At 40.8% G+C, this 16,215-nt stretch overlaps 1 protein-coding gene across 1 annotated transcript in view; it reads left to right on the plus strand.

The window, feature by feature from the left end:
- VPS13B (vacuolar protein sorting 13 homolog B) overlaps nt 1-16,215 on the plus strand; it is a 434,090-nt gene that overhangs the window by 381,032 nt on the left and 36,843 nt on the right. The window contains exons 43-49 of the mRNA XM_063130990.1: nt 898-1,059; nt 8,895-9,050; nt 11,055-11,318; nt 12,060-12,143; nt 12,311-12,486; nt 12,696-12,866; nt 15,516-15,717. Of these exons, the coding sequence (XP_062987060.1) occupies nt 898-1,059; nt 8,895-9,050; nt 11,055-11,318; nt 12,060-12,143; nt 12,311-12,486; nt 12,696-12,866; nt 15,516-15,717 (1,215 nt within the window). The remainder of the gene's footprint in view (nt 1-897; nt 1,060-8,894; nt 9,051-11,054; nt 11,319-12,059; nt 12,144-12,310; nt 12,487-12,695; nt 12,867-15,515; nt 15,718-16,215) is intronic.

Here is a 16,215-nt window from a genome sequence, read left to right on the forward strand (position 1 = left end):
GCCATGGAATAGAAGAAATTATTGACCTGCCCTTTAAATGAGTTCCATAATGATCACTGTTTTGCTATGTTCAAGATGCCATGTTTACCTCTTGGGAGTTGACAGCACCATCAAACCATCCTTTAGCTACATAAAACTTGCTGAGTACTTTTACATATTGTTTGCACACTCCCTGGCAAAGAGCACACCCGGGTATGTTACATTTGCTTACATCAGTGCAACAGAGCGTTCTAGAAGCTGTATGTGAACAGCAGGGTTAAGCCTAGTTCATAGAACTGAATACAGTTTAAAACAAAATGAAATACAAGGTTGGCATTTTGAGATTTGACATTTCTGCTTGTAAATAGTGCCTAATTTCTAAGAAAGAGGTGCCAGAGACCAGGTCTAATTAAAGTCAAATTTTTATATCATTGTTGGTTAAAAAAAAAAAAAAGTTCTCAAAACTACATTTTACTTTTCTAAACCATCATAGTAAAATTTGAAATATCAGTCCAGTTGTTATTGGAGTGATTTTAATGCCACTATGGAGCATGGGTAGATTTTGTATGCATATGTGAAATCTGTTCAAGCTGTTCTCCTGTACACTTGTCTGTACTATGAAGGATACTTAGTTTCCACCACATGCCAATTCGGCGCAAATAATCTTCTAAATGTTGAGATTTCATTGTCTTTTGGGTTGTTTGTGGTTTACAGTTCAAGGAGCATAAATGGGGGAAAAACCATTTTGGGGACCCATAAATTGCTTTGCCATTTATGATATGGAAAGAAAGCTTTGTAGGAAAAGCTGTGACAGGGGAGTTTTTTTGGTGTAGAAACATTTGCCACTGGGCAGACAGCTGCCAAACATCTTGCAATTAATCTGACGCTTGTTTGGCTTTCATATTCTTTTCCTTTCAGAACCAGTGCCCCGAGGCAGAAGAGTTGGTCTTCAGCCATTTTGTAATCTGTAATGACACACAGGAGACACTGCGGTTTGGCCAGGTGGATACTGACGAAAATGTTTTGCTGGCTAGCCTCCACAGTCACCAGTACAGCTGGCGCTCCCACAAGTCCCCGCAGGTATGTCAGAAAAAGCCTTACGAGTGCAGCGATTGTTAAACTGGGTGGTGTTTTAATAATTGATTCTGGTTTTTTATTCATGCATTCAGCTATCTTTAGCTTTCCAGATTCCAGCTGGAGTCGCACACTTTAGCTGCAAGAGACACAAGAGATAAACAAAAAGGCTGAGGAAACCCAGAAGTGTTTAGATCTTATTCAAGTTTGGAACTGTACACCCGCACCCTTTCCAATTTAAAAAAAAAGGGAGAGAAAAGAAGAACTTCAGGCTTCGAAACCAAAGTACAGCAATAACTTGTCAGGTTTACGGGGGGAAATCCTTTTTCAGTTTTTGGGATGTTAATCCTAACACTGAGGGCGCAAAGCTTCTGTTGAAATTAAACCATGTGTCAGGAAATGGCAACACTAAAGCTGAAGGACAAACCGCAAAATGGTGTCTTGGGGAACAATGTCATTCCAAGCATCAGCTCTTCCCATCGTTAAGAATACTGACAGTGTCCTCATATTATAAGCCCTTCACAATTCCTATTTAATGCATAGATACCAGCATGTGGTGATTCTCCATGCAAGTTTTTCATCTGCATTTAGATGAGATTAAAGCTTCATATGGCTTCACAGTGTGCGTGTGTGTGTGTGTGTGTGTGTGTGTGTGCGCGCGCGCCTCATGTAGGAACATCAAACCGTACAACCCACACATGGGTTTTATGATTAATTCTTTGATAGCAGCTTCTTTTGTATATTCAGTATCATGAGGTTCAAACATGTCCAGCATTTGCTTTTGTTTTCCTGCTTCTCCTTCTCACCTGTGCATAAACAGCAAGAAATATGTAGATGGGATCACTGCAACATGCTGTTCAACACAGGCAGAAAAAGAATTACTCAAGGGGATTGTGGTTGTGGGAAGGCTGCAAGGTCTGGGGTAGCAGCTGTGAAGAACAGCATGGTTACCAATCCTTCAGTCTCACATTACACTGCCGCTGCCACTGCTGTCTTTTCAGAATAATCTCGCTAAAACCTAGGAACATAGGAGGCTTCTTATACTGAGTCAGACCATTGGTCCATCAAGCACAGTATTGGCATCACTGACTGCAGCAAAGGCTCTCCGGGTTTTCAGGCAGGATTTTTTACAGCCCTATCTGGAGAGGCTGGGGATTGACTCTGGAACATACTGCATTTGGACTAGGTTCTTTTAGACTGCTCTGGACTTGTTATATGGCCCTAGAGAATTACGCTCAGCTTAGTTCCCAAGCATGAATCATGTGCCAGCAGTCAGAAAGAATGGGCCTGTAGATGAAACAGAAAGAGGGAGAGACTAAAAAGGCAGGTCAGCAATGGAGCAGCCTCTATCACTGGCAGGACAGCAAGGCTTGGCTCTCTGAAACTTTAGATTTTTGGGACACTTTCTGGCAGTACTGAACTAAATGAGTAACTCTGTTGAATGACCCCCAAGACTCTCTGTATTATTATTGTTCTACTGACATTTTATTGCCTCTCCCAAGACACCAGAGTTTAGAGATGGAAATGAACCATTTGGGTAGCTTAAAATACAAGGAACATAGGGTGTTTTTTTCACACATAAGCCCTATTCCTTCACAAAATGTTGCAAAATCTTACACCTAGACTGTGTGGTTAATTTTAAACAAGCAATCATGATGTTGTATTTGTTGGAAAGAACCCTGAACAGCTTTCTACCTTGTCATCTTGGATAAGCAAAGTTCTATTTTTAACACCATGTCTTAATGTTTGAAGTGGGGTGTATTTATAAGCATTCTGAATTAACACAACTTCATTAGGACTTCAGCCTGTTGTGCGCGTTATATTGTGTCACGTTCCAACTTGCTTCAGTGCTGGAGTGGTTCTTGAGGAACTCATTAAGCAAAGGTCAAAATAGTGCCCAAGCATGGACAAGCCACGCGAGTGTCAGATTAATGGAATGCTAGATGACTTCATAGTTTTGAAGCTGTTTCATTCCTCATGATAATTCTCATCTTGCCAAGTTAGTGAATTTTAAGAACTCTGAGAGCAGATTGTAAGATAAATGTGAAATATGAAATAATCCATACTTTCGGAGTCAGGGACTTTTCTCTCGGCATTAGTTCATACTTGACTTGCTTGACTCTCACTTGGGGATAAAATGAGTTAGGACAAGGTCTCAGATACCACATTCCCTTACTGGGAAAGAAAACCTACTTGCAGAACTTTGGCCAGCTCATGTTTCTTGTTACACAGGCACTAAGCAGCAGCGGTTGCCATAAAATACTTTATTTAACCTTTGCAAAAATGTTTTTTTTAGTATGGCAAGGCAGTTCAGTTAAATGAAAATAAATAGTGTTCAAAGGATTGGGTTTCATTAACATTCATATCATTTAAAGTCTTAATTTTTCTTTCGCTGATTAAAGTTGAGGAGAGGTGTTGTAATTGCCCATTTAAAATACATAATAAAAATAAATGAAAGGAGTCTTAAAATTCCTTTGGTTTTGCTGTGGTGGTATGAAGCTAAACCTCAAAACACATTTGCTTCAGATGTAAATTTGTATAAAGAATTGAATCATTGGATTTAAAAGTAAACCTTTTATTAAATAGTTATTTTACAACAGCAATAAACAGAAGTTGCATTTTAGTCTCTCATATTTTGGAAACCCTTAGGAAATCTCAGTGACTAAGAGGGACTTCTTTTAAAGCAAAAAAAAAAAAGTCTCAAAATTATCCCTTCCCCTTCATACTCCAATAAATGTTGAATTTCAAAATGCCTTATTACGTTTCATTAAGATTTCACTTCATTTGGAGGTGATAGATCTGACACACTTTTTTCCCTGGATTTGTGCCATTTGCTTCTTCATAAGTTCTTGAACTTGCTTGGATTCAAGGCATCTCTGAGAATATGGTTCTGCTCAACTTTGCACTTGGGAAACTGGTGCAATGTCTAATGACATCGAATTATGACAATGGCTTGCTGGCCTCATGAAAGCCTGGCATGAATCCTTAGAAAACTAAGAAGTCTTTTGAAGGTCAGTTTTGTGGGCATGTAAGTGGCAATATCAGTTAGTGCTTGAGAGAAGACACAACAGCCTGTGATTAGATCCATTCCTGGGCCCATTTCAAGCTGCAGCAGAAGCCACTTTGCTCTCCAGAGCATCAGGATGTTTGGAGCACATGGAAACTTAGGTAAAATGTCTTAAGTTCAGAGGGGAGGTTGGGTCTTTTCAGCAGCTTTTTAACAGCCATGGATACTTCCTTTTTGTGACACAGTAGTATGTCCAAAATCTCATAGAATAAACTTAATGTGAAAAAAGGAATCAACCTATTAACATATGAAGCTGCCTCACAGAGAGTCAAACCACTGAATTCTTTAGCCCAGGACTGTCTCATCTGACTGGGCAGTAGCTCCTCAATGTCTCTGGCTAGGGTCTTTGTCCCCCTGGTGCTGAAGGTTCTTTAAGCTGCCAGGAATTGAACCTGGAGCTCTCTGCATGCAAAGTATGTGCTCTACCACAGAGTTACAGCCCCTTCCTCTCTTCTCACTGCCACTTCTCACAAAGGGGCAAATACAGTGTGCAGTGTATGGACTGGGTAATGTGTCTTAATAGCACCAGTTACTTTTTTTATTAAATTACCTCTGCAGAAGATCCATTGCGTATGACTTTTTGGAAAGAGATGCTCTCATGAACCGCTGACCTTTTCCCTGCCCCTTTTAGACCAGTTTAGACTATCTGTGACTCTTATCTAGCACATCTTACTCCTCGTTGTAAATATACTCAAATCACTGCTGGCTTTCAACTTCTCCTGCCCATTATCTCCAGTCCACAGATCCTAGATTTCTTTTTCCTTTTCATGCTCTGTGTTATCACTCTGCAAGCAGAACTTTAAATTTAACAGCACCTCATGGCATGGATGCCTGATCCAGTGCCAGTAACCAGCCTCCTTTGTTGCAGCATCACAAACCCCTCTCTCTGCCTGCCTCTGTAGAGCTCACAAAACTTTCCCACTTTTCAAGATTGCCTTAAGTTAATGGCATAATGATAGCCAAGAGCAGATCATAAATAAGTTTGTTTAAAATGAAATTTAGGGGCTTAAAATAGAAATCACACAGGCAATTAATTAAATACTGAATGGGAACAAACTATATTGGACTCTGTAACCAAGGCCAAAGCATAGTGTACGAAGTCTAAAATGTTCCTGGTTCATTTGTCTGGCAAATGATCCTAAATATTTGCACCAGGGTAGATGACTGCAAAGCAAGAGTAGTAATCATCGGTTTTGAAGCTGCACTAATATAGCAACTGGTAATCCCATCAGTAATATTTATTTTCTGACATGAATTTTCTGAGAAAACTTTCAGATGTTACTGGCATGATGTGCTCAAATTCTTTTCATACTTCTGGGAAAATATTCCAAAGTGAAAGTTAACACAATTTGAATTATACCAGCTTGTAGTACCCACAATTTGTGCTTCCTTTCATTTTTTTGCATAGTGCCCTCGATGTGCGTTGTGCTTTGCAAGACAAGAGGGTAGGTCCCTGCCCTGAGGTCGTTACAAAATGACAGGAAGGGAAGGGAAATGCTGGCCTTAGCTAGACCTAAGGTTTATCCCAGAGTTGTCCCAGGGTCATCCCTGCCTGCTCCCGGGATATTCTGTGTGTCATTTTCATGAACAGGAATGACCCCGGGACGATCCCGGGATAAACCTTAGGTCTAGCTAAGGCCGGAGACGGGTTAGAAGGCAAGAATGTTCCTTTTTTCAGTCACAGATAGGCTTATGGTAGGTAACGGGGACTAAATTTAGCCTTCAGGCATTATATTGGGCCGGTTCAGACGACACTTCAGGCTCTGTGATTAGTGCAACTCTGATTCTCTGGGGTTAGCACTAACCACAAGCCATGCCGTCGCACACAACACTGTAGGCCACCGTTAGAGCCACTAACCCTGCTGCAGATGGTTGGACTGTGGTTAGTGAGTGAGCAGGGTTTAGCAAAACACATCGCACAAAACACCTTAAACCCTGCTGCTTAACCCAAAGCCTTAACCAGCAGCGTTTAAGGTGTCTTCTGAACAGGCCCATTGAAAGCTTAAAGATCACTCACATGTCCTCTCATCTTGTTTCCCATAACATCTGTAGCCACTCGTCCTATCCAGGCCATTAGCCACTCAGCTCCCTCTTTTATCTGGTCTATTGAGATTGAGATTCACATCAGCAGAGAAAAATGTAAGAAATAATACTGTTAGGCTCCTTTATTTGTTCCTCTCATTCTTGAGAGCCAGTGTGGTGTAGTACTTAAGAGTGTTGGACCAGGACTGGGAAGACCTAGGTTCTAGTCCCCACTTGGCCACAGAGTGCACACTTTGACCCAGGCATTGATTTTCAGCCTAACTTACCTCACAGGGTTGTTGTGACGATAAAATGGAGAGGAGGAAGATCATGTATGCTGCCTTGGGTTATATAATAATAATAATAATACAACACAATAAATTTTATTTGTACCTTCTGATATGTGTCTTCCTGTGCCTAGAGCTGTCCTCTCCCCTCTGTTCATCAAACTACTTGCGTATCTACTGATAAATCCATTTCAAAGCCTAATTCTTTAACAAAGCTTTTTCTGAGCCATCTTGGGCTCAGCTACACCAAGCAGGATATTGCACTATGAAAGCAGTATGAAAGTGGTGTATAATAGTCAGGAGCCACACTACTGCTTTATAATGGCATTGAAATGCACTGACAACTGTTGGGACCCATTGACACATACCATATACCACTTTCATACTGCTTTCATACCACTATATCCTGCTTGGTGTGGCTTCTGCCTTTTATATACCACTGTCATACTGCTTTCAGAGTGGAATATCCTGCTTGGTGTAAATAAGCCCCTAGACTCACCCTACCTGCCTTTCCCTCATCCTTACTACAGTTAATGGTCGATAGCTGACCTAACCCATTCCTTTCTTCTCATGCTATTGTAGAGTCAGTCCCCTAATCAGGGATTGTGTAACGTCCATGCTGTGTAAGGTATCAAACACATAGTAAATAACATTCGGAGTACTAGAGTAAGTGGCCAAGTCTTAAATGGATTGAGTAGGACGAGTTGAGGTGAACAGCCGAAATCTAACTGCAGCTTTAGAACTTATTCTGGGAAGTTATAGGTTAGGAATTTCCTCTCTTGTGTGACTTGGGATTTGTGTTTCCTTTGTTGTTCAAATATTTCTGCTCTGCCTCCATAATAGAGCCTCCAAGATAGTTAATAACTTTCATTCAAAACATAAAACTTAAAAAACAAATAAAAAAAACACCCTAGGAGAATAAGCAGCACCAATATCAACAAAACGTTTTAAAAACACCAGCCAGCCAAAAACTCAGGCATTGTGGGTAATTTGAGGGTTAAACAACCCTCGGACAACATAGAACAACTCATATATGAAGCAGCCGTGGGAGCATAGCATAGTGAACCTGAAGGTGGATCCTCTCCCAAGTGCAGAGCCGACTGCTAGCCATTATGCATCATCTCTGTCTAAAATGTACACTTACAGAAGGAACTGAAGGCAATTTCATATAATTGGGGGAAGAGTGGCGATTCCCACTCCAAGACTACTGTTTTCCTAACCTTTTCATAATCTTTCTCGGTTAGTCTTAATGTTGAACGTGCATAAACCTTTGTGGTGCAAAGCTAGAAAATTATTAAGTCAACGTTTTGTAATCTAATGACTGCTAGATGAAAACTGACAGCATATTCCTTGGTGATACTCATTTAATGAAGTAGCTGTTTAAACAAGGTGGGGGGTTGCCCCAGAGAGGAAATTCTGTGCTCAGGCTAATTATTATCAATTAGTCCCGTGCGTTTCATTTTGGAGTTGAACATCTTTATTAACTGATGTCAATGTTTGTATACCATACCTCCATTTTGTTTTTTTCAGTTGCCTTTCTCTCTCCAGAATTGGTAGCTTCCTTGTTCCTTTTATTTGGGCGCATGTGGCATTCCCCCACACACACTCTGCACGCGCACATGCACGCACACACACTGAGGCTGTAAGCCATGGCAGTTGTTTTTCTTAATGCTGTGACTAAGATTTAAATATCAAAGTCATTAGGGGCTTTTATGTCACAGGCTACATTTTTCCCTTCAGAGTACTTATTATCTTGTATATTTGTGTTCGTAGTCAAGGCCTAAGTCTTGTAATTCAAAAGCCACCCACTGTACCGGACATGTTTGTTTTACATGCAGTTTTGTGCTGAGGGGACTAAAAACTGCCAGCAGGCTACTGAGTTGTAACATCTTAGCAGCTTGTTATTGTGGCTCCTTCTTAAAGGTCAATGTCAAACTTCACTGGAAAAAGCATAATTTCAGAGTGTTTAGTCCATTAGCCTGGATTCATTGGCCTTGATGTGTGCGGGGGCCTCGTTGTCTCCTTTCTCTAGACCTTGATGCTTGTTTGGCGTTTCTCTTTTTCTTTTTTGTATTCCTAGGACGTAAAATTTGTGACCTTCTTTGGGCAGTGGAGGTGGGGGAGTCAGCATAAATAACTATATGCTAGACCTCCTTTACTCTCATTCATGTACGTTAGCCTTTATTAAAATAGAAGGGTGTGCTTAGGAATTCACCTTTCAAGACTGGAAGTTTATTTACTTTATTAAAAAACATGATTACCAAGACCTGTAGCATTCTAGTACCCTAGGTTCCATGGGTCATGCAGTTTGTTTATTTTTCCAATAAATAGTTTTAGGCATTTTCACATCTCATAATGAGAACTTTTTCAGCAGTAAAACTTAGTTTCTTCTATAAGGCTAGTTGATTATTATGGGTCATCAATTATGTGCTCACTGTTTTTATTTGTTTTTTTATCCTTTTCAGCTGGTACATATCTGTATTGAAGGTTGGGGGAACTGGCGGTGGTCTGAACCATTTAGTGTAGATAATGCAGGAACTTTTATCAGAACTATTCAGTACAAGGGAAGGACAGCATCCCTTATTATCAAGGTCCAACAGCTGAATGGAGTACAAAAACAAGTAAGTATTCTTCTTACTCAGTACATGAGGATTTTTGCATGGGGATTATTTCCCAGTAAATATTAACGTTTCTAAGGATACCACTAACTAACATTGTGCCCAGTAGTGCCACAAGAGCAATCAACATGTTGATGCTTTAGAGACAGGTATAAAGACAGGAGGCAATTCTCTCTCTATCTCTGAATGAGCCAAATAAAATCATTCACAAAGTAGTGTTAGACCATAGGAATCTTGCCATTTGGAGACAAGTTCATTTAGACCATATATTTGATCCATTGAAGATATAACACCAGTTCCTGGTTTGCCATGTTCAAAGCCCACCTCCTCGCCCTTCTTCTTTTTACCATCCCTCTCCAGAGTAATTTTCCCTCTCTTTTCCCTTCCCAGCATTAATCATAGTTTCACATTACATGTGCAAACTTTGGCTAATGCAAACCAAGTTGTAACCATAGTTGTAGTTATCTGGCTTATGAGAGAACCATGGTTTAAATCCGCGCAAATGTAACATAAAACCATGGTTTACAGCAGAGAGGGGGAAGGATATTGTGTGCTGGTTCCTGATTTGCAAAGCATGGTCTTCTGGGAGCCAGCAGTACATCTGGTTCTGGCCATTGAGAGGCTGATTCAGAGCATTCATTTACACATTCTTTCTCCTCTACCATACATGGCTTTCTATTGACATTTCAGGTTTGAAAGTGTACAAACATAGGTGCATTTTTCCTTTACACTGTCAATGACATGCAGATAATGAGAAATCATGTATTTCTTTACAAAATATACTGGCTACAAGACAAAAATCAGTGTTGATGACATCACTATTAAGACATCCACAACAGATGGATTAGAACTCAGAGACTTGAGCCTGCAAAATCCCATCAGGGTTCTGGAGGCAGTTAATATCACACAGGCTGCTAACTGACTTTTGTTAGCAATTGTTATGTTACTTGGCACAATGAACAGAGGATTTAGCATTCACCATGACCTGCAGATTGATCTTAGCATTTAGTGTGAATATTAAATGATTGATATCTGGTCAAAATAATACTTTTTCAATCAGTCCAAGGGATTGTAGCCAACGTAACACTAGCAGAAAAACTAGAAGTGGTGGCGTTGTTCCACTAGAGCAGAAGTTCGAATCTTTTTCAGCCCGAGGGCTACATTCACTTTCGGAGAAACTCTTGGTGACAATTTTCCAGGGCCAAAGGCAAAATATACAAGGCTAAAAGTACCAGCATATTGTAGCTTAAAACTCTTACTGCCGGTAATTAACCCTTAGAAGAGATATTTCAACCTTTTAGAATGGGGGGGAAATGTACAAAAGCCAGCATGGTCAGTGGTCTGGGAAACCCTGGAGGGCTGTATTTAGACTCCAGATGGGCCAGATTTGTCCTGCCGGCCTGAGGTTCAATACCCCTGCACAAGAAGTTGCACAAATGCTAGCAGTACAACTAATTCAACTACCACCAAAGACACCTAGCAGAGTGAAGTTGTAATTGGGTGTTAGAGTGTTCGTGTAATGGTTTGTGCAAGTGCAATCATAGGGTTGGATCCAATGGTGTCATTCTACCAACGAAAGGGAAACAGTTGGTGGAATGGATTCCCCACCCCACCCCTGTAGCTCCCTCCGTGCCTCCGAAATCTGCTCCAGAGGTTCAGGGGACCCTCCAGAGCACATTTTGGGATCATGGGGGGGGGGCGGCTGTAGGGAGGGAGGAGAGGGTGGGGAAGTCCTGTTGCATGAGAAGGCATCCATTCATCTGGTGTTAGATCCAAAGTATTGAATTTGGCACTTGTACGGTGATGAAAATAGAGCTTTCCTCTTAGCAGTGACACCACTGAATACAACCCTTAATATCTAGAAATATAGTTTTATTTTTACATATGAGTGCATTTGTGGGTTTATGCCAGCAGCAATTTAATGCTGCATTTGAGGGTTCATTGTAGGAACTGATTTATGTAGAATATTCATCTGTGTTGGTGTTTTTGTTTTTGTTTTTAATTTAGATCATTATTTGTGGAAGACAGATTGTGTGTAGCTACCTCTCTGAAAGCATTGAAATGAAGGTTGTTCAGCATTACATTGGGCAGGATGGACAGGCAGTTGTGAAGGAACATTTTGACTGCCTTGCTCCCAAGCAGAAGCTACCATCCTATGTCCTAGAAAACAATGAACTAACAGAACTGAGTGTGAAGGCTAAAGGGGATGAAGACTGGTCAAGAGATGTGTCACTTGAGTCTAAACAGACAGAATATAGCACAGTCATCCAGGTACACAAACAAATACTATCTAAATCTGAAGTTTATAGTGGTCTTTTTTTAAAAAAGTGCTTTCCAAGTCAGTCTTCCCTGAACTTGAGTTTTATGGATGACCAGGATGTGATTCAGGGCACTAATTACCATCAAACCCATTAGCAAGAAGGGCCCCTGACATGCTGTTGAACATCTATCCATTGTCTACTTTAAGAGTAATTCTCTAAGGGCCAAAGTGGGCATGACACCAGTCACATAATTAGCAATTTGCATTAATTTTGTATACAGTAAATAGCAGGCATGGGGGGTTGCGATCTGGATTGGGACCCTCCCCCCCAAAAAACCTTCAGTCTAGATTGGGCCTCCTATGCCTACTTTTGGCATGGGGAGGAAAGCTCCTATTAGCACCAAGGAGAATTTTCCTCCCCATGCAAACAGGAAGTCTTGACTCCCTGATCCAGAACAGGACTTCAGTAGGGGGAAAGGATGAAAACTCACTACCCCCCACCAGGGTCCCAGTCTGAATTGGGACACCTGTTTAAAAAAAAGCAAAGAACAGCCATCAATTGCTAATGATGTCTACTTTGGCACTAAATCCAGAAGCCTACATATGCATTCTGTGTAGAATAATATGCAAAGAAGGGAGATTATTTTTCTCTGAAAGCTGCACATTGTTTGGTTTATTTGTTGATATAAACTATTTAGCTCTCTGAGGCTACAGTAACCTTGGTAAATAACTATCTTTCTTCTTGACTGCAGGTGCCATCGTCAAACAATTCCATTATTTATGTCTGGTGCATGGTTTTGACACTAGAGGCCAACTCACAAGTCCAGCAACGGATTGTGAGTACATTTCCCCGTTGTCCAAATTGATCTTAGTCCTCATGTTCTGAATTAATTAAGGTCAGATTGACCTTAAACGGAGATTTATTGACAGTTTGTTAGAGCTGGAATGCTGCAGCTGGATCCAACATTAATTCTGAAGCTGTTGTGCTCTTTTGATTTTGTAGATTGTTTTCAGCCCACTTTTTATCATGAGGAGCCATCTTCCAGATCCCATCATCATACATTTAGAGAAACGGAGCCTGGGACTGAACGAAACACAAATGATTCCAGGAAGAGGGCAAGAAAAATCATTGCAAAATATAGAACCTGATCTAACCCATCACCTGACCTTCCAAGCCAGGTAAATAGTTTTTAAATTTCTCTAAAGCATGTTAGACTGCAGGGACTTTTGTATAGCACAAAAAAACCCACCTGGTTGTAGTGGAAAATTTCACCAAAATCATTCTTATCTCAAGTGGATTATAGAAATGCCATTGTGTAGCAAACATTTCTCTTAATAAATCTATGCAAGGACTATCACACCTGTTTTGTTTGGTATCCACCTGGCAGGGAAGAAGATGATCCGTCTGAATGTGCAGTCCCTATTTCAACAGCACTGATTAAGCAAATAGCCACCAAATCAAATTCAAGTGGCACGGCCAATGAAATACTTGCTGATTTCTATGGGTGTGGCAGCTTCCCCCAGTCCGTATGGCCTTATACTAAGAAGGATTTTGTCAGGTAATATGTCTACTTAACGTTTTCTCTTTGGAGTTGCTCTGCTTGCAGTGAAAGAACATTTGCAAATGATGTGCGACTTTGCAATAACTTATTTGTTGAATGGCTTAAGAGTGTTACTTATTTTATTCTTATTTTGTAAGTAGTTACCAGTCTATTATTATGGAGAGGAAGGAGCGAGGTTCAGTGCTAGAACACATGCATTGCAGGCAGGTGGTTCCATGTTCAATCCCTGGCATATCCAGGTACCTGATATGTCCAGGTAGATGAATTCCTGGAGGAGAAGGCTATCAATGACTTCTAATCCTGATGGCTCTATGCTCTCTCTGGTATCAGAAGCAGTATGCCTATGTACACCAAGGGAACATGGCAGGAGGAGGAAGATGCACTCATGTCCTGCTTGTGGGTTTCCTGTGGGCAGCTGGTTGGCCACTGTCTGAACAGAATGCTGGACTAGATGGACTCTTGGCCTGATTCAGGATGGTTCTTTTTATGTTCTTATGTTTAGGAAATACCCCTGTCTGAAACTCTAGAAAGCTGCTTCTAGTCAGTGTAGACAGTACTTTGCTAGATGGACCAATAGTCACATGTTATAAGACAGCTTACGATATCTTTTGCAAAGCATAATAACACTGCCATCTTCGTTCATAAAAATATTCCAGTAAAATAAAGTAGAACAAAATTAAAAGCCCAAAGAATGTAGTCCTATAGTTTGAGGACAGCATAGTCTAAGGAAGTAAGTGCTGGACTTCACCCTGACAGATGGGTGCCCTGATTCCAAATCAGTGAATAACGGTTGCCTTGAACTCAGTTTCCCAGCTATAGTTGTGTAAATGGTAATGATCTGTACCAGAAGTTAATAAATCAACTTTAAAGCAGTGTGCACATGACACGGACACAACAACTAAGATATACAATAGCTGTTGGAAAGCAGATACATGTCTAGGTGGACTTTTGGCTTGATTTGAAAGTTCCTTCATGTTCTGACTACAAGTAATACTTGCTTTATTTATTTATTAAAATATATTATGTTCAAAAGACCCAAAGTGACATACAAGAGTTAAAGACATTTAACATCAAGTAAAAATAAAATAAATACTAAAACTGTCATATAAACACCAGTGCTAAAAGCAGTTGCACTAAAAGGAACAGCCATGGTCTAGAGCAGGAGTGAGCAACGTGCAGCATCACCGAGCCTCTGAAATTTGCAGCTGCACAACAAATCAATTTGCCAATAGAAGCAGGACTGAGGTACTTTTGGATGAAGATTTCCTTATGTGTAGGATCCCAGCCATTTAGGGTTTTAGCAATTTGAATTACTTAGAGGCATGTAGTCAGCTCAGGTTTGTAGGATCCCTGAGCAAGTGCTCTCCATTAATTGGCCCTGACAGATTGCTCTTAGGTGGTAGGGAGCCACAGTGCTCTGAACTGCACCAGGTAGCTGGGTGGAGCTGCCATTTTAATTTCTCTCAGTGCCCAAGAACAATGATATATTTGGGGCATTGTGGGAAATTAAAATGGCAGCTAGATTTAAAGGGGTAGGGTAGGCAACGGCAGTGGACCCACCCAGTGGCACCCTGGCAATTGCCCAAGGCTGCCAGGTACTGATGCCAGTTAAAATAAATGTGTATTTTTAAGGATTTCAGACTGATTTGTAGAAACCAAATAAAAGGGTCATATATATGGGGGTGGGGGTATGAAGCGGCACAACATCAAAGCAACAAGGAGGCTCTGGATCCACTGTAGATGTAGTCAATCGTACATTAAAATATATGAGAAAGATAGATAGCCTAACAACAGAGGAATTTCAAAATATATTCAGTGCTAAATTTTTCGGGTCTCAACCTCAGCAGTAGCTGCAATGTTAAGTGGATGCCAAGAACATTAGTCTATCTATCTATCTATCTATCTATCTATCTATCTATCTATCTGTCTATCTATCTATCCATCTATCCATACACACACACACACACACACACACCACAGCAAGATCCTGTTCTAAGAAAATTAAGTAAATGGGGAGATTCACCATTAGGTTCAGTGTGAGGATATTCAGACTCTGAAGTGGGTTGAAGTTCTGTGGCTTGAATTCTGTTCGTCAAGAGCATTACATTAGCACAGACACTTTCCAGCATTTACTAAGAATAGGGCTTAGGTCTCTTGGATCCGTTTGCCTCCTAAATAGAAGAAAGTCTTCTTTTTTCCTTTGTAACTCCTCAGCTTAATTAAGCAAATTCCAGTGCTAGAATGGGTTTTGACATGGCAATGTGGGGAATGAAAATATTTATTTTTTTAAAAATGGGAATTTTTTAGGGAAGCATATTTGCTATCATATTTGTAGGAGTAAGGAACTGGCAAGGAGACTCGAAGCCAGGTGTTGTCCTGAGACCACTTTTAATTCAATTATTTAGAAATCTGACTGGCTTTTTGATCCTTGAATAAAGGCCTATTTCAATCAAAGGAGAAAACCAACCTAAATCAGGGACAGATTTGCCCTGGCAGAATCTCTTTGTATTTCAGAATCATATCTGTTATCAGGAGGCATTGCAGTGTAACAAAAGCTTTATGAATGGTTAGGATGATAAACTGCAAATCTTACCAGTGAATTAACCATTTTCTTTTATCTCCCCTTTGATACGTTACTTGGAACAGCAGTGAACAGCTCACTCAGTGGGATAGCCCAATGCGAGTGAAACTGTCGGTGTGGAAGCCATGTGTGAAAACGCTGCTGATAGAACTCCTGCCATGGGCTCTGCTGATCAATCACTCCAAGTGGGATCTTTGGCTGTTTGAGGGCGAGAGGATTGTGCTGCAGATACCTGCTGGGAAAACAATGATACCTCCCAATTTTCAGGCAGGCTTACTATTCAATCAATATGCATTGTTTTATTTAAAATGTATTTTCATTTCAGGGCCTGATCAAAGGTCTATGTGAAGCCATGATGTGGTGCACAACATGTCTTGTCTTTGTCAGTATGTGCAAAGACAGGAAAAGATGCATAAATACACACACACAGAGAGAGAGAGAGAGAGAGAGAGAGAGAGAGTGTTAGTTAGTTGCAGGCTTATTCCTCACTTGAAATGTAGGTCCACCTATTCAGTTTGTTCTGTTGCTAATGCAGGGGAAGCAATTAGGATTTTAAATGTGTCCAATGAGCAGTATCCAGTGCTGCCCATCTACGAGCAGGACCCACTGCTGCTTCGGTTGCCTTATGCAAGCTCTGCTGGCCTGCCCCATTCAAAAAATTCGTGTTATAGCACTTGCCCCCAGAAGTGCTAAGTCTCCATTCCGCCAGTGTTAGGCACCACTGGAATTAGCAAGGCTGGCCACTGGTGGGTAGTCCTCATTGGA

This window comes from Elgaria multicarinata, chromosome 7, assembly GCF_023053635.1.
Source record: "Elgaria multicarinata webbii isolate HBS135686 ecotype San Diego chromosome 7, rElgMul1.1.pri, whole genome shotgun sequence".
NCBI lineage: Eukaryota > Metazoa > Chordata > Lepidosauria > Squamata > Anguidae > Elgaria > Elgaria multicarinata.